We start from the raw sequence: 24,545 nt of genomic DNA, 5'->3' as shown, positions 1-24,545 counted from the left end.
TTGGCATTTCCTTCCTCCTCTTTGACCCCACACTCTCCTGTGACAGACAGAACGGCCCGTGGTTTAAGTGCCTTAAGGTCAATGCCACTTCCATTATGAACAGAAGCCAGGAGACCAACTAATTCTAAAGCTTACAGCTAAGTTAAACTAAGTTTAACTTAAAGTTAAGCTAAGTCTGACTTCAGTAGAAGTTCTCCTGGAGTTAAAAATAAGCAAATTTTGGTCCATGCAGAATGTCTCATAACCTGTTTATCTGGAAAATTTTGAAAAGGCATTGAGTGTACCTTTAAGAAATTACTACCAAGTATTGCCCCACTGGCTTCAGCATGTAAATATGCTCTCACAGCACTGCACTGTAAATCCCCCTTCTAGTAGTCTAGAAAGTTAACACTGTTACTACAGGGATGACCTGTCTGTTTTTCATTGACTGAATGTCAAAGCCTTCAGAGGTATTCATACTAAAGAACATAATCTGTGTCTGGGGCTGTTTTACCATTCACAATATGAAATACAGGAGTGTGATAAATTTAGGTTAAAGGATCTCTGGTTTTACTTCATCAGTGGTAACTTGATTCACCTCTGAAAGCCTGCTGCTGTACTTTAAATCAGCAATAAGGCAGAGCGATGTGTCACATCGGATTTGACGCTTTGAAAACAGCTTTGTCCCAGTTCGCTCTTCTTTTTATGGTGTCGTTTGTGCAGACTGATGGGTGATTTCTGCAACTTCGGACGTGGAAGATGGTCACTACTACCTGTGTCCTTACAGCATCAGACCATGACGTACTAGTACTGGGTTTAAACCTCAGGTTTAAAATTGCTTGACTGAGTGCAGGTGCTTAAGCACAGAAGGTTATTTAACTATCATGCGATAAACTTAAATTTGGAATATCAAGCTGAAAAGAAACATAATTTCCCTTGGAAGATTTGTACTGCACAGGCATTGCTAACGCAATGCATAGCCTCAATAATTCAATTGATTTAGCACAGCTGATACAATTCCCAGGCTAACACCCTAGGAGAATTCAATTACTCCTTTGCTAAAATAAACCGTCAGAATACAGTCTCAGATAACCTGGATGCATCACAGAATAAAATCTATTCCCCTAAATGTAACAGCACTAGCAAAAACATCATTTTAATTCACTCTGTAGAGTAAGTAATATCAAATAGCTGTAGAAAGGCACTTCTTATAACTTAGACACAATTATAACAGAAAAATCAGGAGGGAGAGGTGTAGTGATCCTTTTGTTGATGCTCACACCAGCATAACGGCAATGGATTTTGCATAATTACCTCTGAATTAAAACATACTCAAACTCTTCATACAACTCTAAGTGCTGACAGTTGTCTTTGTTGCCCCTTTTTAAAATTTTGTTATGGTGTCCCTCTTCTAACCAAAGCGCAGAAGACAAGACATGCCAGACCCTTCATTAAGTATTTAAAACAGATCACACCATCTTTCTAAAGGAGAGGTGATAGCTGAAACAGAGGCTAGGGACTTGATGTAGGAATTAACTAATAATATTCCCTTAGGTATTTATAGAGTTAGCCTGATTAGATGCCATAAATTATATTCACATCTGGGTGTGTTGGGTCTGAATGTGAACTATAACCCCGCTTGAGTACATGCCAAGGAGGCTTTCATCCGTGCCCCTTTCTCCTCTCTCTTCAGACTATTTCAGAGCCTTCATCTCACAGATGAACAATCGGTTCCAGCAGAACCCAGAATTTTTATAAGCTTAGGGTAGAAACTGTTTTATGTTTTCAGTTTAGCTGTAATAATGGCCTTGTTATTTTTTTCTTTTGTTGGTTATATTGATGTGAGAGAGTTTAATGCAGCAAACAAATTCCTAACCATATGGTTACTTCTTCTTTGCACAGTTTAAAAGCTTAGTTTGACAGATTGTTGTCTCAGTATTTAATAAAATATCAACACACACATAGCACAGAAGAAGCGACATTCATCTCAGATATTTCTTATGGTTCAAGTGGCAGACTGTAAAAAACCTTCTCAGTATCCTACACTTGCTTCAAGACTGCACCAGGTCTTCGTGCCCAGGCATCCAGATGTGAAGATAGTATTACTATGAAGATCAATTTAAAGATTAATTCTGAACTGAGATTTCCTCAAACCTGAATAGCAAACCATGTCCTTAGGAACACAGTACACTACCAACAGTTTAATTTCTCTTCAGCTTTCCACAATCACCGAGTCCAAGTCTTGGCATGTAATCTAAAGGTAGAGTCAAAACAGTCCTTAACGCTCTGAGAAAAAGTATTATGGATTACTTCATTCCCTTTAGGTATGAGGGAGTGCTTTGAATGGTAAATCACATCTGTGCAGCAGGCAGAGCCTTCTGGGCTGGATCAACATGAGGAACGTTCTCCCAGCACAGCCAAGGATCTCCCCACCTTCCCTGCCCTAAGCATGGGGGCACCTCAGTGTTGCTACCTGCCCCACAGCACATCGACAAGTAAACCCATGCTTCACCTAAAACAGAACCAGAAAGCTCTGCAACAAAGTACGTACAACCACCTTTTCTCATTTTTCATAACTTCAGGATTGAACTAGATAAAAAAAGAATGAACCTGATGTGACAAATGTGAATCACATCATTTACACAATTTGAAGACAGTAAAGGGTGTTATTCTAAAGTCTGCAGAGCAGTATGAAGACCAGTCCTGGGAACCATGGCATGCTAGCAGAACTGGAGTAATTCATACTGGAAGGAATAACCTTAACTAGTTAAGGTTGGGTTTTAAATTAGCTGTCATCACTCAGGAAAAATATACTACATTATCACAAACAGCTCAGCGAAAACCTCTGCTCATTCTCTGGCTATGGCTGCAATAACTGATGAAGTGGCAGAATATATAAAAGATGACATGTATAATAATTGTAAGTCTATCACAATGACATTGCTTGTCTGTCCTCTCATGCCATTGTAAGGAGTGTGACTGATGTCATTTTTTACTGCAGTTGATGAGTAACAACTGCTTATGGATTGACACATGAGGGATTGAACCAGAGCAGCCTAGAGCTCGAAGCATGAGCTGAGCCCTGGAAAGACGACAAGATTTCTGATGATTCTCTTACCAGTGAAGTCTAAGTGCCTCCTCCCTTGCCACATTACTGACGTAGTAAAGTAGCGAGTAAATCATAGAATACTTTGGGTTGGAAGGGACCTTTAAAGGCCACCTAGTCCAAACTCCCTGCAACAAGCAGGGACGTCTTCAACTAGATCAGGTTGCTCAGAGCCCTGTCCAGCCCGACTTTGAATGTTTCCAGGGATGGGGCATCTACCGCCTCTCTGGGCAACCCGTTCCAGTGTTTCACCACCCTCATGGTAAAAAATTTCTTTCTTATATCTAGTTTACATCTCTCCTCTTTTAGTTTAAAACCCCTTGTCCTATTGCAACAGGCCCTGTTAAAAAGATTTTCTCCATCTTTCTTATAAGCCCCCTTTAAGTACTGAAAGGCTGCAATAAGGTCTCCCCGCAGCCTTCTCTCCTCCAGGCTGAACAACCCTAACTCTCTCAGCCTTTTCTCATAGGAGAGGTGCTCCACCCCTCTGATAATTGTGGCCCTCCTCTGGACCTGCTTCAAGAGGTCCATGTCTTTCCTGTGCCAAGGACTCCAGAGCTGGACACAGCACTGCAGGAGGGGTCTGCACCAGACTGAAGCAGAGGGGCAGAATCACCTCCCTTGACCTGCTGGCTGCACCACTTTTGATGCAGCCCAGAGTACAGTTGGCTTTCTGGGCTGCCAGTGCACATTGCCGGCTCATGTCCAGCTTTTCATCCACCAGTACCCACAGGTCCTTCTCAGCGGGGCTGGTCTCAATTCCTTCCTCCCCCAGCCAGGGGTCTGCACCAGACTGAAGCAGAGGGGCAGAATCACCTCCCTTGACCTGCTGGCTGCACCACTTTTGATGCAGCCCAGAGTACAGTTGGCTTTCTGGGCTGCCAGTGCACATTGCCGGCTCATGTCCAGCTTTTCATCCACCAGTACCCACAGGTCCTTCTCAGCGGGGCTGCTCTCAATTCCTCCCCCCCCCAGCCTGTATTGATACTGGCGGTTGCCCTGACCCAGGTGCAGGACCCTTCACCTGGCCTTGTTGAGCCTCATGAGGTTCCCGTGGGCCCACTTCTCAAGCTTGTCCAGGTCCCTCTGGATGGCACCCTGTCCCTCAGGTGTGTCAGCCACACCACTCAGCTTAGTGTTGTCTGCAAACTTGCTGAGGGTGCACTTGATCCCACTATGTCATTGATGAAGATATTAAACAGTACTGGTCCCATTATGTCCCTGAGGGACACCACTTGTCACTGATCTCCATTGGGATGTGGAGGCATTGACCACTACCCTCTGGATGCGACCATCCAACCAATTCCTCATCCATCAAACAGTCCACCCATCAAATCAATATCTCTCCAATTTAGAGGGAAGAAAGAAAGTGGACAAAATCGTTCAATGTGTTAAATAAACTCGTAACTATTTGGTTCCTTTCCTGAGAATGAAAAGTTTTCAGTAAACTATTTCCTGGAAAAAAAAATATTAAAAAAAAAAAATCTATCTCGTTATCAAAACGCACAGTGTAAGTGCAGATGTAATGGACATCTTTTATTGCTGGAAGTAAAGAATTTGTGGAGGTGAGAAAAGGTTAGACTGCTGCAATGATTCAATCATATCAAAGAGTATTTTCCATTTTAAGGTTATAATAGGTTGCTGTAATAGTGCATTATTACTACTGAGTGTCATCTATTGAGGTAGGTCCAAGTCCTGCCATCCTCATCCTCTAAAATCTCCAAATGAAGTCCTAACTGTGTCCTATCCTGAACAAAAATAATGGAAGTCAGCCTACAAAACACTGAGCCTGATGGTATGCCAAGGCATGATGCAGTTGCATAACCCAGAAACAAAGCCAACAGAAGACTGGTATAAAGCATTCTTGGTTAAAAGCTTTTCACATGGAACAAATTTGCTGGAGAGCTGGGTCATCACGAGACAACCCCCTGTTCAACCAAAGGGAAACAGAATAAAGCACAAAACCAAGGACAATCAATAAGCCTTTCCATCGGGCAACTTCTCACCCTGAAATGAAGGACTAAAACTCTTATGAAAGACATACGACTTGACTGCTGCTATCTTTTTAAGTGGAAGGGAATTATTATTTGTATTTGGGATAGGAAGGGGAAGAGTACTTAGGCACTGTAGTGATGGGCAGAAGTTTAAAAGTTCAATTAGACAATAAATTATTCTCTTTTCTATACTTTGTCTCTATTTCCTGAATAATTTTCATTCACATGGATATTCACATTCATTCATTAAAGGGCACTGAGATTTCTTCAGGTGCACTTTGTAATACAGCTAATAGTAGAAATATGATTCAGTTCAAAGTCAGGAAGTGCACCACAGAATGATAGCATAATTCAGGTTGGGAAAGACCTCAGGAGGTCATCTAATCCAACCTTGCGGTCAAAGCAGGGTTGATGCTCAGTTCAGATCAGTCTGCTCAGGTATTGGCCCAGTCAGATATTGAAAACATCTAATGATGGAGACTGCACAACCTCTGGGCAGACTGCTCCAGTGCCTAGTTATCCTTACAGTGATTTTTTCTTTTTATCCAGTCAGAACTTCCCCGCTTTCAATTTTAGATAGCTGTCTCCTGCTCTCCCACCATGCACCTCAGTAAGGAGCTTGTCTCCACACGCTTGAAGGCCTCCTTGGTATGTATGGCAATGCTGCTATTAGGTCCCCTTGAAGCTAGCCCTTCTCCAGGCTGGACAAGTTGAGCTCCCTGAGCATCTCTTCATAGGAGATGTTCTCCAGACCCTCAACTATCATGGATGGATATCACATGATATCATCCATCACAAAGCTGGATGCAGTATCCTACACGTGGTCTTGCAAAAGCTCAATAAAAGTGGTTATCTTCTATCTACCATTTGTGTTCCCATTGAAACTACCCTCTATGCTGGCAGCCTTCATCACTGCCAGGACACACTGCTCTCAGGTTTAGGTGACTGCCTACCAGGACCCCAGATATCCCATATGCACCTCCAAGCACTTATAACTGAATATAAGACATCAAAATAAATCAAAATGTGCTTGATGTACATTATACTGAAACAGAACATAAAATCAAGACATAACTCCTTCAAAAATGAATTCCCTACCGCTTTCCACTTACCTCTATGGATTCATATGAGTAGATCTGAGAAGAAAAACATCTTAACACTGGATAAGGGAAGTTCATTATCTATCATTTAAAATCCAACATTGAGGGGTATATACCTTCATTGGGAAATGTTTTCATACTATGCATATCAAAAAAGGTGGAAAACCACTGAACTCCTTTAGTCAGTGTTTAATTCATTCTGTTTATACTTCCTCATTCATTCCCCAAATGACTGGTTTTCCTGGGATATTAAACTGTTATGTGAATGAACTGTTCTTAGGTGGTGGAAATGTACAGGAAACTGATAATGAAATACAAGTATGAAAAGGAACTCCAGTTATTAATCTGTACGAAATTTAATAATTCTTTGAACATGATACAACATTTCAACTTCAAATGGCCCAACCAGTCACTGCACTGATTTATGGAGGCAAATTCACAATTTCTGTAAGTAAATGCAGTTCCCTGACTTTGGCTAAGCTAACGTTCTAGTTCCTGCTCCCAGAAGTAGATTAGTTATTACTTAAAAACTCTCCGACCTAACAGCACGAAACTGGCAGATAAAATCTTCCTATCAAGGTATTCCACCTGCTAAACTGAAATTAGGGATTGTTCTTGCTCGGTCCCACCACCTGGTAATACAACCCTCTTATTCTTGGCCAGAGCTTCAACGTGAGGTTGTGCGATGTGGGTTTAATCCTAAAGGCTGCATAAAATCTAGGGCCCAGCTGTTTGTCCTTCTCTCTTTATCTCCAGAGTACCCTGGAGAAGATGCACAGCATGGCATCATCAAGTGTTGTTCCATGGCCACACACTCATATAGCTCTGCCATTGCATCCATGGAGTGGCATATTTGTTATGTGGACTATACTTGCTCCATAAACTGGATTCTATGGGATATTTTCAAAACAGAGTAATGATATTCAGAAAATCAGATAAACTTTTGTGCTTGGAGTAGAAGACTGTGCTCAGTTACCAGCTTTAAGTGTAACCACATCAAATCTCCATTCACATTTACAGCAAAGCCAGAGTTTTGCGTATGCTACAGAAGAACTTGAAGGATTACTCAGTAATAGTTGTATACAATACTGGTTAAGATAGTAAACAGCTGTCATGTCATCTACTGGGTATGAAGGGACAGGCAATATTATCATGGCAGAGGTATTTGGCAAAATATCTATTGCTTATGTTATACAACAGTGCCAAGAAGAGAAAAGTGTGAGATCCAAGAGGCAAAGAGAGAATTATGTGGAGGAAAACTCTTACTAATTCTCTTAGTCACAGTGGACCTGACTCACCACTGAGTCACTTCAGTGGTGTGCCAGGGCAAACGAACCATTTTCAACAGGGTTTACACTAGCGTAAATGTAGTGTAATGTTTTGAATCAATCCTTCTCCTCATCTTCTCTTTACTGGATTCATTTCTCATCCTACCAATGCCAAGAAAGAGTCATGTGAAATGCTCAGTGCATGCACCTGCAGCATTACTTACAGCTTTAGCTGTCTCATATGTACGGTTATTGCATATTGTCTTGGTTCTGGCTCATCCTGCTGTACTTTGCAGAGCCTTGAGACTTCCCACCCACATTTGAGTCATTTTTGCTGCCTCCCACACACTCTTTATTCTTCCAGGTATAAAGTGCAGATCGAATGTACCAATGGGGACATTTATTTCAGAATAATAGTAACTTACTATATACTGGACTCTCAGAAGGAGAAGTTTCTAAGGCTTGTGGGAGAAATAAAGAAAAATAATTTAAAACCCCTAAAGGGAATAATGAAGAAAGACTAGAAAGAAAAATCAGCACTATTATAACTGTAATCTCATTCTGTGGCACTTGCAAACAAGTTCCAAACTGAGCCCTGCCACAGTCAGGCAAAAGCTGGAAAAGACCAACAGTGCAGAATTTGGTACATGGTTTTGTAAACCAAAATGGTCTGTCATGCCTAAAATCACTGATTTTTCACTCAGTTGCTTTTGTTATGCAATGAGTGATCTGCCCCTTTTGTCTTTTTCTTCTCAGCTTTGCAAATTTTTCTTGCCACCCACTGAGACTGGAAGAGGCTTCTCTTTTCCGTTTGCTCAAGAACCTCCTTCATTTCTTTTCCACTTTCCTCTCCCACTCCTTAAAACCCACTTACGGGCCAAGACAATCTGCAGCTGGCTCTCACTTCTGCCATCCCTTGATAGGGGAGAGGGAGCAAAGGAGAAAGACGACTTGCAGACATATTCCCCTTCCTTTTTGACTTTGCAGCCGTGTGTGATTTAGCCCACCCATTTCAGATGGGAAGAATGAAGCTGCAACGAACACCTAACAGCCCTGGAGAGGCAGCATGATTTATCAGATGAAGCCAGCACAGATCTTTTCACGCTGGTTGTGGTGATCCAGGCTGCAAACATCTGAGAACAGAAGCTGACTGTCATTCTGTGCCTGCATAAGGACTGAAATTATGGATTCCCAAATTTAGCTGGGACTGGAAATGCTATTGTCGTATGAAGGACTGACATTAATATTAACAGTCCTTCCTGGAAGTAGGAAGTTGCTACTTTCAGACTCACCCACACATTTCCAGTTCAAGGTACCATTCAGAAGTACTTGCTTTGGGGAGGAAAAAAGAAATTTGAAGCAGCACAAAAAAACCCTGAAGGTTAGCAGGATGAAAAAAATCTTAAAGGTACAAGAAATGAGTCACATAGGCTGCTTTGCTGACACTGAGCTGCTGTCACGTGGACCAGAGCATCCTAGAGATACTTTATCAACAAAGGCAACTGTCACGAAGTGCACTTACTGCTGCACCACTGTCATGGTTACAGGAGAGAGCTGGAGGGAGACCCTTGTGCCGTTGGATCCGGCCGACCGCTGCGTGCCCGAGGCAGGAGTCAGAAGACCACCAGAAATTAAAGAAATTATGCAAAGCAATAGGATGAGGAACTGACGACATCCACAAAGCGCAACGTTTCACACATTTGAAATATTCAAATAGCAGTATATAATAATGCATTACCACAGCAACATGTCGCAGAGCAAGGCACTGTGACCAGCACAACCTATGCTGTTTGTGTCCAAGGCTTGGAAGGTATCAAGGTGACTGCTGGAATTACGGCTTTGATGCTTTAATTAGTCAGTTAAGATAGTTTAAGATAGTTACATGGTATTACATTTTTGAATAATGGGAAAAGGCAGTGGACACCACTCACCCATCTGCCAGGCTCAAGAGTCAAACTATGCACTAAAAGTCTAACACGTACAAACCCACACAGGGACAAATGCACAGCAGCACTACCAAGGACTTTCCCATACATACAGGAGGAATCCTCAACAGAAAAGCAAGCAAGCAACTGAAAAAAACCCACAAAACCTGTAGTAGTCATTCTTTCTTCTCTATCAACCATTTTCCCCTCAAATTCTGAACTCTCTTGTGTTATTCAGAAACAGTTTGCAGAATCCCTAACTTTGCTAAACATGTAACAGGCTTAAGCTATCACCAAATGCTGTGCAGTGCTCTTCCTCAATAAACCTAAAAACTGATTTACAGGGTAAAAACTATGTAAGCAGTTCCTTTTAATACATACTGTTTTTTCTTGACATGTCAACAATTGTGAGTTTTTAACAGTTCAGATAAGCAATATGGATAGGTGTAGCTCTGTATCTCTTTCTGGAAAGAAGAGGTGGTTGAAAAAGGAAAAGGATGAGGGTGGAAGAAAGATAAAGTGAATGTATCTAAAACAATATAACTGGGCTACAGAAAAGGCTAAAAGCTCAGGGCAAAAACATTTGCATTGCTATTTATATGCCTGTTGATAGTATTTTTAACGATGCCTAGGTCAACTGTCAATTAACACTTACCCAGCCAAGTCCAGATACTATGCATTGATGATTAACCTGCCTTTGCAAGCCAGCAGCCTCAGACGCATGCAAGTGGCACCAAAACAGAGACCGTCCTCACGCTGCAAAACGCCTTGCATCTCTGCAAACACTATGCATTGAAAGTGCTAGTTAATGTCTCCTACCTTAGACGGTTTCCTTTTGCGAGAGCTAATGCTGATTTATTTAGATGTACCTTTTCCAACAGTTTTCCTTCTTCTCTTGTGATGGAAGAAAACTGGCGTAGAGAGCAGTTTCTAACTGAAGATTAGTCCTGACACTTGCATCCTTTTGCTGCTCTGACAGCCTTCGCAAGGCTGCCCGCGTTACTGGAAACCCTGCCTTCATATAGACGGAGCCGGTTTTATTGCATGTTTCAGTAGTAATGCCTATATTATAAGCTGCTCAAGCACCTTTCACACATCACTAGGTTTTGTTGTTAGCGAAACAGCAGGGTAACAGACATTTCAGAACGAACCATTCTTCCACACTGCAGGCAGAAATTTGTACACCCTGCTGTAAAGAATTAGTCTCGTCTCCCTGCTATACCGAGACTTTTGCAAAGGGAAAGGCAATCGATTTACAAAGTAGATGTGGCTGCAAACGAAAGCAGCTCAACCCCAGGGCAAAGCAAAAAACAAACTACCAAAAAACCCCCCAAAACCCAACAACCATGTTTTAATTAATAAGTCACTGAGGTATAAGTGGCATTTAATTGACATATAAATAATTGACATTTCTAGTCTCATTCCTGTCTAGTGCCTACTGCATTTGTTCCCTTATTTAAAGTAACATACCATTATGATTAATAGATTTTTAAAAAATTAATTATGCTTTTCTAGACATTAGACATACATATTAACCAGAAAAACGTTAACCCTTTCTTCCCCCACATATACTGAGTGCCATGCTGCCATATTAGAATGTCAGATACAGCAGCTGGGCCCATCTTTATGTTTAGTAAGCAATACAGCCATTTTCATCAGCCCTTGTAGGACGCATTTACACCACAGCCATGTAGCTGTAAAATCATGGGACAGCTGTAGACAGAAGTCTAGTCAAGTGCTGAAAATACCCCTCAGTGCTGACAGAAGCAGTTGGGTTGCATGTCAACAAGCTCCAAGAGACCTCTCCAAAAGCATAACTTCCAACGTGCTCCACTGTCAACTTTTCTTCACATGAAATTCAGAACAGCAGCTAGTAGTGGCAGAGATGCAGTTTGTTCATCAGCTACCAGTACCAGGTCACGGAAGCCTGCTAAGAGGCAACTAAGCCTGGCCATCACTGGGCTACAGTTGCCTATCCAAGCAATCACACCTGATCCCCTTGCAGCCTACACCGCGTTTGCCATCAAAACATCCCCAGGAGGTTATCAGTGGATATGAAGGCTTCCTTTAGCAACCTAGGCTTCCTCTAACAACATCATTAGCTGAAACAGAAGATGAAGAGAACCACCCCCATCAAGTCATATCTCACTACAGGCTGTCAATGAAGCCACAGAAAAAAACCCACACTCAGTGTGAGATATACCAGGGAAAGTACTTTCTTTAGAAACAGCAGAAGGGGTTACTATCACTGCACGGGGTAGTGGTGAGGCATCATCAGTGTCCATCCATGCATAGAAAAGGTGGGAACAGACAGTGAGAAGGTCCACCAGCATCACCAGAAGAGCCTGGAGCTGACTTTATGAGTGGAGGAGAATTTGGCTCATTCAGTTCTGCAAAACAAGAGTTGGGAGGAACTAAGACTGTTCTCCATAAATTCTCCTTAGAGTTCATCAATTAAAGGGGAGAGGATCAAACAAGCTAAAAATCAATTTCTATCAGAAGAATGAATAACTATACAGAGACCACTTACAAAGAGAGAGTTTGCTGTAATTGAGTTTCTAAATATCAGGTGCTAAGGAAACCCAGGCATGTTCCCCAGGAGGGGACCAGGAGTTGTCACTGGCTGGAGCACAGCTCCTCCATGCACCTCAACAGCCTTCCAAGCCTCCGCACGGCTTGTCGTGTGGGACAAACCGGGAGGCAGGCAACCCTCCTCCGCGCAAAACACAGCTAGAAGACTGATTAAAGATCATGAAACAAATGGAAGGTGTTTTCTTGATTGGAAGGGGTTTGTTTCAGGCTCTGAATTATCACGCGAAATATAGTATATTTTTAGAAAAAAGGCAATTACACTTATTTTGTCCCTTTTTATGATATGCTCATTAGCACAAGTTGCGATTTTAATTAATAAATAACTGCTTGTGACAGAAAAAGAGAGAAAAAATATTTTTAGTCCCAAATGCAGAGAAATAGATTGCAACACAACAAAAGGGAAATGGCTGGTTATAAAAATCAACAGCTTGTTATTTTAAAATCTGTTTACTTTCTGTGTTATCGCATGATTTTAGCTATTGCTGGATTGGGAATGGAGCTATACCATAAGCACCAAAATAAACCCCTTTTCTCCCTAAAGGTTTTCAGTCAAACTGCAAAGGGAACTCCAGCCACCTCTTGCTCCCCATTTGAGATGGTAGGTCTATCAATATATACGGTCAGGGATAAAACATAGCAATTTCTAGGAGAGGACTGACGCTACATTACACAGTGCTCTGTATGCTTCACGAGCAAAGCAAACCTTGCCCATAAAAGCACTGGTGGGCAGGGGTTTTGTAAAAAGAACAGCAAAACTGTTGCCTTTAAAAGCAATAGAAGATTTTATGGTCTCCATAAATTAGCTGCTCTGCCCCTTTTGTAGCTTTTCTAGTACAAGTTCCCTGGGAGACTGGGGGCAAGCCAAGGTGGACTGGAGGGGAAGAAAGAAACAAGAAAGGAATTATAAACAGAGCTATCCTGTATTTAAGCCCATTTACTACATGGAATGAATCTGGCTCTCAGAAAATGGGCCTAAGGAAGAACTGAAGTAACTAAATCATCATTTTATTTGGCTGCCAACCTATAAAAACAGCCATATTTTTATAAGTTATCAGTAACTCACACTAGTTGACTCTCCCTTCCTCCTCTGCTGAATAAACACTTAAAATGAACAAGTGTTGGAAAGGGAGACAATATTATAAAATCTAGGCACAGAGTAATTGTGGAAGCAGCTGTCCTCTTGATATTATCACAGAAATCAGAGATGGAAAAAATCCTATTAGGTCATCTAGTCCCTCCCTTTGTCATTGCAGGACTGTTTCCTAACGTACATTTTCCAGTGCCTTGTCCAATCTTGTTTTAATATGATCTAAGTGATAGCTTCCAGCAGCTCCCTTGGGAGACTATTCCTCTGCCTAATAAGTATTGCTGTCGAGTTTTCCCCCCACTTTAATAGCCATTTGGCCTATTATTTCCGTGTATCTCCAGATTATATTCAAGACGGTAAAAAGAAATACTGAAGCTTTGAAAAACATTTCAGGATGCTAGACAAGTTCACAAAAAATACATCTCACAACAAAAAGCAGCCATGACTACTTTTTCCTTTCTCCATCCTCCCAACCAGGAGATAAACAAATGTACCTGCAAGCTGGTGGGTGACAAACACACACCAAGTTTGATACCAGAGAGACAGAAGAATCAGCCCCAATTCCAAGCCTTTCAAACAAGTCCATCTGCTGCAGACGAACAACAAATGACTTAACTGTGTTAGCTATGGACACGGTCTCTGCGTTCTTTCATATCTGTTTGCTTAGGTCAGGACTTTCAGTCTAGCTTCCTAATGAAATGAGGTGTGTGTGCTATCTCCTCATCTGACTGCTCTCCACAGTCAACACTGAAACTCAACAGCCATTTAACGTGGTCCCCTACAGAGGTCCAAAGGCTCATGGAAATCACAGGCTGATCACAGCGGAAGGAGCCTCACACGGTGTGTCACCTCTTGACCGTGTAAACAGGCTGTGGAAATGTAAAGAAAGCTCTCAAGAGATTTCACAGGGAAACAGAGGGGATGGGAGCAGATATTTTGGGACACATCATGACAAACACAACCTATCGTGACAGCAGGATGCTAGGACATAGGACATTCACCTATTCAGGCTTCATTAGTTTTGTTACACACAAAACAACATATTGCTTTATGCAATCTTATGGAAAGAAGGTTATAGACCATAAAGTTCCCAGGTTGTTGTAACAAGCCCCCAGACATTAAGCATCATTGTACCTATTCAAATCCATCACCTGCTTCACAGTAACTACATCCTTTCTTTACTATTTGACAGTGACACAACCTGGCACTGCTGTGCTTTTACAGATTGCAAAAGACCTTTCTCTTCCTCTTTTTTTTTTTTTTTTTTTTTTTTTTTTTTTAAGTTTCAGAGTCTTCCACCAGCAATTTCCCCACCATTAAATGCTGCAGACTTCAATCAAAGCTTCTCCCAGCTGGTACCAGTACCAAAGAGAATCAGTGCTACAGCACTGCCATCAGAGCAACACTGGAAGGGGCACGCATGCGCTAACAGAAAACATCACCTAGAACTACAACCACAGACTCAGTCAGTCATGGTAAAACTCCTATGACAGCTTTAAAGAATTAACTTCTCTCAAGTTTGTTATTATTCCACCTATAAAAAACCCCAAGGAACTCTCCTCCTGTTCATCAGTACGCTCTCACCAAGCAGTTAGAAGAAACAGATACAGCCACATGTGCCCCCAGGTCCCACAAATCCAACTCAGCACTGTTACTATGCAAATCCTCTTTTTAACTTTTTTTTTTTCTTTTCATCTTCCACAGAGACAGTAAGGACCCAGTTGTTAATCACATCACACCACATGCTATTGTTTAACCATGCTGCAGGTAAATATTACCAAATAAAAGGAGTATTTTTGTACAGATATTTCAAAGCAAGAATCAGGACAGAAAAACATAATATTGTGAAGCCAGGAGTCAGTAGAGAAACTGGAGCTTCTGTTCTTCTCCCACCTTAGTATTAATCACCCCCTGCAAACCACTATGGGTAAATGCACCCCAAACTTGCTATAGCTTTTACCATGAGACTCTCTCTCTTCTTTACCACATCAAAACATAAGTTAATGAAATTCACCTTCCAAAGCCCACCCCCTCTTACTACCTTCCATTCAGTGTCAAAGGCTGACACCTCTCAAAAACATGTAGCAGCTTCCACTGGTCACCCCTTACATTTTGGAAGGTTTCTTAATGTTTTCTTCTGTTTTGCCCTTCTCACTTGAGAAAGCCACCTGTAAATAGTGAGAAAGCTCTCTTTACATGCTCTCAAATCCCTTATTAGAAGTCTCTTTTCTGAGATGTCTGTAAAAACATCTGAAATGGAAAAGCCTCCCATGCCTAACCCTAACACCATACCATGCCATCCAGTATGGACTGATTGTTTCCTTCCACTTGCTTCTCAGTCCCTTCCACAGCCGTAATTGTCCACCATTTGGGCAGTTAAGTCTTTGTACAACTCCTAGCAGATCTTTTTCTGGTGGAAGTCCTTCAGGACTTTTCCAGGCTTTCTTAACCAGTGAAGAGAAAGGAGTGAACTGAGTGACCTGGGGAACCTCTTCTTAGCTCCAGTACTGTTAAGGCTTCACAAGATATGGGGAAAGGGCAGAAAGACAAAGTGGGTAAATGGTAACATGGATTGGATAACCATACACTTAGAGCCAATGATAAATTCCATTTAGATCAAAGGAATATATCCATTTCTGACACTGGGTCAGTTACGTGGAAATCTCTTTTGCATGAAGTATAAACATTCACCTACACTAAACAATCTCCTTGCTTCTTAAGACAACAAACTCAAAAAAACCCTGCAATATAGCTCATTTCTGGGTGCAAAATACATCTCAAATAATTTATTATAGTTTTTCAGCAGCTTCACCCTAATTCTGGGGAACGTAAAACAGAACCAAAGAGCAGCATTTACAAAGGAATTTAGTGTAAGTATTAAAATGTGCCTGATAACCCAATTCACTTATTACATCTGCTACCTGAACATTCTCCGGTACCACAAATATCCATTTAGGGAGCACGTGTATTATACAACCATTAAGAGAAGAAACAGAAAAGAACTCTAGAAGTAGTTCATAGCATTTCACAAAAGTAACATTAAACCGCTGCATTAACATGCGTTTGTGAGCATACGACTAGACCCAAAAGAGCAAGTCTCTTTGTACCCTTTGAGATGTGTTTGAATGACAGGTTCTCCTTACCTCGAGCACTCTTCCTGTGATGTACTTTGCACAATTGTCACATCTGATACCGAACTTCGCATGATAGTCTGTTTCGCAGTATGGAATGCCATCCCTAGGAAAGAACAACAGGCCATACAGCGATTGCTTTAGGTAGGCTTACAGGTTTACTGAGAGATTATACAGCTAAAATCTGTTAATGCTTCAACACTTCACAGGGTTTTATGGACTTTTCCCCCTCCCAAATATTTGTATTTACTAATTCTGTAAATAATTGAATAGGTAATGACCTATTCTGGCCCGTCAGAGTCTACCATGATCCCACTTTCCTGCTTTGCTGCTGAATTCAGCCATTGCCTCTCCCCCAGTCACAACACTCGATCTCTGAGACTCTCACACCATCTGTTCTGAGAATGATACTCATTAAATACCTCCACGTGTTTTGCACTCTGGAAAACATTTTTATTTCTACATATTATTCTTTCCCTCTTTATTTACCACCAAATTGTACTTATCTTAGACTTCAGAGTAATTTCTCAACTATCTTGACTGTAAACCAAGTTTTAATTAACACTTAAGTCCACTGACATTCTTGACTGGACTTGCTTAAAGACAGCCCTGGATTATCCAACTCGGGAACCTGCTCCGTGGAAGCCAGTAATGACTAAGAGACCTAAACCTGAGCAGCAGAAGAGACCTTGCAGTACATTCATGCATGATGTGAGGTTATTTCACCACCAAAAGTGATTTTAGATAATGTGCAGTTTAAATATATGAAGAATAAAATCAAGAGTCTTAGCTTTTATTCTAAAAAGTCAGAACCAGAACACTTGGGTTATTGCTCTGAAATGAATCTGTTTGTTAATTTTACATTTAGATCACAATTTTACTGAATTTTACATGTAGACCACTAAACCGAAGAATGAAAATAAATTACTCTAGAAAAAACTGGAGACTCTTCTCCTGTTTCAAAGTGCAAGTTAAACACAGAATCACAGAATGGTTTGGGTTGGAAGAGAGCTTTAGAGGGCATCTAGTCCAACCCCCCTGCAGGGACCAGGGACACCTTTAACCAGATCGGGTTGCTCAGAGCCCCGTCCAACCTGGCCTTGAATGTTTCCAGGGATGGGGCATCTACCACCTCTCTGGGCAATCCATTCCAGCGTTTCACCACCTTCACTGTAAAAATTTTCTTCCTTATATGTAGTCTAAATCTACCTTGTTTTAGTTTAAAACCATTACTCCTCGTCCTATCGCAACAGGACCTACTAAAAAGGTTGTCCTCCCTTTAAGTACTGAAAGACCACCATAAGGTCTCCCTGGAGCCTTCTCTTCTCCATGAACAACCCCAACTCTCAGCCTGTCCTCACAGCAGAGGTGTTCCATCCTTCTGCTCATTTTGCGATCCATATTTAGCATGGTTAAGTATGTTTAGTATGCTATGCTAAAACAGCCCATGATCAGACAGATTTATTAGCAGACACACAATTTTAATGGATATTTCCCTGGAGAAACATAAAAATTAATTTTATAGCCTACAAGTTGGATTGTTTAGAGACTAATCTTTAAGTTGTCACAATAATTAATTGAATTCATTGAAGCAAGGATGTTTCTTCTCGAGTTATTTTGTTTGGCATTTAGCTTTTTTTAAAAGAGGATTTCACAATAACTGTATCTTTACAATTTATGGGGTTTTTATATTAAATAACAAGTAAAAAAAGCAATATACCAAAATACAGAGTAGCGTAACAATTAAGATAGTGCAAAACCTTATTTAAGAACACCCTTTTATGAAATATTATTTTCTCAGCCTCCAGTGCAAGCTGTGAAATGAAATGTTATGCTTGTATTAAAATAAATCCCAAGAATCGTTGAAAGTCAGTGGGACATCAGCTCTGAAACTCCACCATCTCTGGGCACTGGTGATTGAGTTACTTAGCTCTTTAGGAAAATTTCATCGTATCAACCCACTTCTGTGAAGCAGAAATTAATCCCAGGTGCCTTGGCCAGTGAAAGCCCTGTATGTCACCGGGCTGATGCGAGTGTTGACATGGGACTTGGTCTGCGTGTGTGCTTTGTGCGGCCTCTCATTGCTGTCATCACATTCAGGACAAATCTGACAGCACGAGGGTTTGGAGCAGCACAAAAGTATGATATGTACCTCCTTAATGAACTTTTTGAGAACATTTTTGCTTATGTGAAACACATGGAAAGGATAATATCTGCTTGTCCACATTACAGCATCACACAGAGCAAAGTCAACCACAGCTAAGGGCATACTCCACCCATTGCCTTTCTATAGCTTGGGGAAGTCCCACTCCAGGTAAAACAGACAAATTCTATTTTTCTTAATTTGAATTTTTCTGTGTTTAATACAATTTAGATAATAATTTAGGTAATAATCTCTAACCTTTTCTATATCTCCAAACACTGATAAATACAAACTAAAGGATATGCAACACCTGAATTAATTATTTGGTACTAAAAGAACGCTGAAAGTGAAAATGCTCCTCCACTCAACTTACTTGCTGATGTACTCCGCATTCAGCAGCTTGCCGCATGTATTGCACTTAAAACAGCCCAAATGCCAGTGTTTGTCCAAGGCAACCAAAGACTGCCCATTTTTTATCTCTGAACCACAGCCCCCGCAATCTGCAAGAGAAAAATCCAATGCAAGTGAATCACCCACTTCAGACAGTCACGCAACAGTTCTGGTTCCTGCCGTGTGAGGATCCACCGGTGTCCTGGTAACAGCTCGTGCAGGGCCTAAAGCTCACGGCTGGCTGCTCACTGACGGATGACAAGCAGTGCTGCCCTAATATTGTCCTAACATTGCTGCAAGACATGAATCATTCAAAGAAAACACTAATGATGTAGGTTTCCTAGTGACTTAGGTTTTATTTTAATTCATTTATACTGGTTTAAAAGATAAGTTTTGCCTATTAAGTTTTCAAGCATCACAAATCAGCCTAATAAAATTAATTTAAAAAGACCCAAAAGTCATGAGATTAAAACAAATAATTGAACCTTCAATATTAGACTTTGCTTCTGGGCCTGAAAGCTTTACTTGTAGTTCCAAATTCTTTTTGCAGCTGTGGAAAAAACTAAGCTGAAATTCTGATGTGAACTTCTATAACCAGGAAAAATATGCCAATACTTGAGAGCCATTTCAGAGTCCTGAGTAGCAGTGACATTGCTACATTTGAAAGTGATGGCTAACTATATATTTATTCATTATAGAAATTCACTTTTATGTTTATAATTTATAGAAATTCACTCATATAAAGCTACAAAAAGTTGTAAGGAAAATTAAATGCAAAATGTGTCACAGCTGGATAATGTAAGCTGGGCTATGTTGGTTCAACAGGCTATACGAGAAGTAGCTATACTTCTCAGAAAAAGCAATTGAGGACAAGACTTTTTTGGGGGTTTGGTTGCTTTTTGTCTTTTTTTTTTTTTTTTTTTTTTTGTAATGATGGATGTAGTAACAGCCAAACCCACTCTCAGCTTCCATGCCAACGGTCCACCAGTGAGGGCTCTTTTTCGGGAACACTGACATGGGACTCGAACCTGGGTTTCTCTCTCCTAAATGAATCCTCTGTTACCCTACAGGGTCCAGCTCTCATTCACTCTTCACTCTCTACAGATTCTGATCTATGTCTAATTTTCTTACAAAATGTTGAAATAGTCAGAATATGCAGAAAAAAAGGGAAAAACATCAGTAATAAACTTATTATAGTATCAGTATCTCAGTAACCCTTCTAACGCTCCATATGATTATACCTTCCATCTTATTGGAAAACACGTAATTTTTTTTTAATTCTTTATGTATACCAACAATTTGCTAGAGAAAAAAACCAAATCCTGAAAGACATTTGAAGAGTCATTTAGAGATGCCTGAAGAGAAAAAACAAACCCACAACAATGTCTTGCATGGAAGGGAAAGACACACAAAAGCATTAAAAAAGATTTATCTAGTTATTAAGAAAGAACTTCAAACGTAGGATCTCATTAAAAGATTTAAACAGTCCTCTTAAAAACTTTCTGATTTAAGATTCTATTTAGCTGGTTACGTGACCCTAATGAGACACTCTGTTAGTGCGATTGTAAATGTTTAATTTCTGAGCACACAACAATAAAGGATAGTTTTTATTTTCCTTTGGTGGATTTGGAATGGATTAAGGGAGTAATAATATGTCTCTCTAATATCACCCCGTGGAGCACCAATATGTGGAAACAAGCCCAGCACAAAAGTGTCTGCACCACAGATCAGAACATTTGAGTTTTGCTAATAAAAGAGAACATTTGGGTGTGTGCCTGGATTTAGTCCCACAAGACAATAAATGCTGCGGTATCTATTCTTTAACTGCAATCAGAATTTTTTTTGAGATCTCCCCTGCACCAGAGGTTCATCTGGTAATCTAATTTAATCTCGCTGCTTGAGGGTTTATTTCACAAACTTAATACAACACTGTGTGCTCAGATGTCATTCAACTTTCATCTGGTTTAAGCTTGGGTGAGCAGAAATGCAGCATTTTGTGAGCTACTTTTTTATTCCTAACTGCTGTTTTCTCTGTTAAATTCCAGATAATTAAAAACAAATATTGTGGTTGCTATGCCAACAGTGCCTATTGATGCAATGTCCTTGTCTTCCTGGCTTGGATGCAGCATCCTTTGGTGACTCACCTAATTTCAACCAATAACTCTGCAGAACACATCAATTTGCTGCTACATGTTGATATTCTTCCCTGCGTACTCTTTCAGCATCAACACTGCCACAAGAGGTTTTCATAGCTAGCGTTTTATAAAATAAACAAAACAGGTAGCTAGGTATTTATATAATAATAAAAAGAAATCAAGGACTCGGGGGAAAAAGCAAGTATTTGACATTCTTCATTTCTTTCAAATGCAATGCATAAAGGAGGTCAAAACCAAACTGAGGGGATGAAAACAGAAGGACTGGTCAGTAGGGACAGTGATGTTGGGAGCTTAGTGAGTCCCAAGAGATGCTCTGAAAGCATTCTTGAGCTCAAGTCAGAGATAAGTAGGCTGACAAATAACATACGTAGTGCGGATCAGGCAGTTCTGAACCAAGAGCAAACCCAACGCAACAGCGGGTCAACACAGTACTTGGTCCTTGACTCAGCCGGCTTAAGTCATGTATTTTTGTGTGCTATTATTCTTTTGTAAAAAGAATTGTTTATTTAAAACATTAAGGTTTCTTCCAAGAAGGCTGTTGTTAACACAAGGAGACACTAATGTCATTTTTTGGTTTGTGTAATATGTAGCACAGCTACAGCCATCCTGGACTTTCAGTTTTCCATTTCAACCAAGAAAATGTCTCTGACACTGCTTGTTTATTCCTGAAACACTGGTTTTACTCTAAGGATTAGCAAGTGCTTGGAAAACAGCTGTTATTACACATTGGTCTTTCCCATATTAATCTGAATGTTTCCCAAATTCTTTATTATCTTTTTACATATTTGGTTAATTTTCTGCATATTGTCATTGGTCAGGCTCTGATATACCCTGCTACATCTACATGCATGCACCTCCATGTATTTGTGGCTGCAGTGCTTCCACTGACCCATGAAAGCTTTATTCCCCACACCAAGGGGGGATTACACTATTGCCACCCAATTTCCCAAAGCCCATGAGCTCTGCAGCTCCCGGGCCAGCTGGGTGCTGCACATCACCCTGAAATGCGAGGATGCTGCCCCCCAGCAGCACTGCAAGACACTGGGGAAATGGAGTAAGGAAGAGATAAGAATGGACATAGCCTACACAGGTAAGGAAGATATTTATCTGGGATCCTGACATCATCATGGCACAGTTTACTTGTAGACCAGATATGGACCTCAGTTTGCCCTTTAAGAAGCCATGGTATCTATCAGCTCACTCCCATCACTACATCATCTGAGAAGCAGAGCTGGTTAGTCTCAGGTGAAGACCAAATCAAATTGTTTTAGAAGTCCAGCCTACAGTGTTGCAGATACCCATCTTTGAACCAAGACTCTTATCTGAACCAACCAAAACCTGTAGCAAGCAAGATTTCCTCCATTTAGCATGAGTTTTAAAGCAGACCTGTATTTCAGGTTTAAATACTTGCATCTGTTTGAGATTTTATTCGGGGAAAAGTTAAACTTTTGTTTTCCAAGGTCAGGTCTTGCCACAAATATATGCTTCCCGTGCTCCTTCTCTCTGAGGCAAGTGGTTTGCTGAGGTTTGCAGGTACCTGTGCACCGGGGAGGCTTGGTGCAGTGACCTTTTAAAGGATGCTGTATCACAGATAATCAAATGAAGTTGTTCTGTCAGTACTCAACCAGGCAAATAATTTCCATTATAGTCAAAGCCACTTTTCCCATATGACAAGGAGACAAACAGATGATAGGCCATTAAAGTATGGATCTGCAAAAGCAGCCAGCCAAAATGGCTGAGGATGATCCATCTCTGGAACAAATGACGAGAGAGAAAGCACCTAAGAGAGAGAGGGCCATCCCCTCCCCAAAAGAGGGGGGGAAAAAAAAAGTAGCTTTTGCTGACAAACTGGAGATGGTGGAAACTTCTGTAAAAAGAGAGATGTGAGGGAAAACAAAGAAAAAAGAAAAAAAAAAAGGCGAAATTTCTGCCTGAAGTGAGCTGGATTCCTTGCACACAAAGAAAAGCAATCTATGGGGTCTTTCCTCAGCCATGCCATATCAAAGCTCGATGCGATATGATAGTCATTAAAAATATTTCTGTGCTTTTAATTGAATTGCTGTTGATGTTTAATTACATATAGGTGGTGGATGAATTTTAAAGCCTGGCAGCTCCTCGTGAACAAACCAGCAGAGGAACAGCGTTCAGAGCAACGATGCCACACTATGATCTGCTGCAAAAACGTGTTACGAAAAGACCACATTCCTTCTCTGCAGTGTTTGCATCTTCTGGTAGTACACAACAGTATTGAGGTCAAGGCAAACATCCCTCTGGTCATGTTGTATACATTAACCCTTCCTGTGTAGTACTTAGCTGTCCTGCCATGACATTGAAGCACCCTGGAACACTTACAAAGGAGTAAATATCATGTTTGAATTTATTTTAGCTGGAGTTGGACTAAATCCCCAAAAATACTAACATCTGTATTATGCCTTTCTCCAAATAATTTGATTTATTCCAGTTTTACTCAAATGTTCCGGGAGGTTCTGGGAGTTGTTACCCCTATAATGGCACCATTTGTGCTTCTTTTTAATATCAGACTTCTCAGAAAACTGCCATGTACTTTTTCACACGACTACATTGTATTTCTTGACATCTTTTAAGCAGCGTGGTGGTAAAAATTCCAGTTAAACATGTCAGTGTTCTTTCAAGCTGTGAAGTACCCACAGAAAAGAGCAGAAACCCCTACTTACTTCTCAGGTTCTGTACGGGGAAAGAGCCAGTGCTGCTGGAAGGAGGCAGGGAACATTTCTGGCAGATGCACTCCTTCCCGTTAAAAGTTACCCGGTCGCCCGCAGGGAAAGGCAGCCTACAACAGAGGAAACAAAAGCACAGAGGTTACAGTCTCACGCCTTTATAAAAACTAAATATCTTCCCATAAAGGAACTGATCATTACTCCGGTTTCTTTTTCTCTGCTTGCCCAGTTCTCATTCATGATTTTTCAGGCGCTTGGAGGCTGAAGCACCAAAGGGACACAGCAAACAGACAACTGCAAACTCAGATGTCGCAGCTGCTTAGAAAAAAAGTAATATCTAAAGATACAAACCCACACTGAGCACTCAAGTCCAAATCCTTGTGTCTCTAAGAAATGCAGTATCAGCCAGCATCGATTACTAACAGGATCAGTTACAGAAAGAAAAGAAAATTGGCATTACAGGGAGTAAGTACAGGCAACTGCAGCTGCTTTTATGTTCTTAAAATGCTGCACGAGAGTGATGACTTCTATACATTAAAAACCAGCACTTGTCCTCCCAACTTGGTTCATATCAAAGTTGTTCTCTTAATCTATACACTCAGAAAGCAAATGTCAGTGAACTCTCATAGGAGAAAATATATCCCAGTTATACAAACCAAAGAGTCTACATTACTTGTTTGCTCTACTCAACAACAGCTCTCCTTACACTTAATTAAATCCTTCCTTTTCATCAATGTCCTTAAAACAAAAAGCTTTCCACCATGAGCTTTCTTGTCTGGGCACAGAAACTACTGAGGTTTTTTTCACTAAGAGGACCAGATGGACAAATCACTTCACGATGCAGCAAAGGATGGTGAGGATTTAGAAACACATTTCACTCCACCCAAAGCTCATGTCCAACTAAATCCCAAGCAAGCTATCAAAATATGGCTTAAGTGGGGCACAAACATATTGCAAACCTTCTGCCTCCCGGTGAAG

At 40.8% G+C, this 24,545-nt stretch overlaps 1 protein-coding gene across 1 annotated transcript in view; it reads right to left on the bottom strand.

Annotated features, from left to right (window-relative positions):
• ABLIM2 (actin binding LIM protein family member 2) overlaps positions 1-24,545 on the bottom strand; it is a 135,137-nt gene that overhangs the window by 57,678 nt on the left and 52,914 nt on the right. Inside the window, exons 6-8 of the mRNA XM_035898651.1 lie at positions 23,565-23,680; positions 18,699-18,825; positions 16,195-16,288 (exon numbers count right to left, since the gene is read on the bottom strand). Of these exons, the coding sequence (XP_035754544.1) occupies positions 16,195-16,288; positions 18,699-18,825; positions 23,565-23,680 (337 nt within the window). The remainder of the gene's footprint in view (positions 1-16,194; positions 16,289-18,698; positions 18,826-23,564; positions 23,681-24,545) is intronic.

Source organism: Egretta garzetta, unplaced genomic scaffold (assembly GCF_000687185.1).
Source record: "Egretta garzetta isolate BGI_Z169 unplaced genomic scaffold, ASM68718v1 scaffold107, whole genome shotgun sequence".
Classification (NCBI taxonomy): domain Eukaryota; kingdom Metazoa; phylum Chordata; class Aves; order Pelecaniformes; family Ardeidae; genus Egretta; species Egretta garzetta.
Note: the sequence above shows the minus strand (reverse complement) of the source record. Positions and strands in the feature narration are given on the sequence as shown.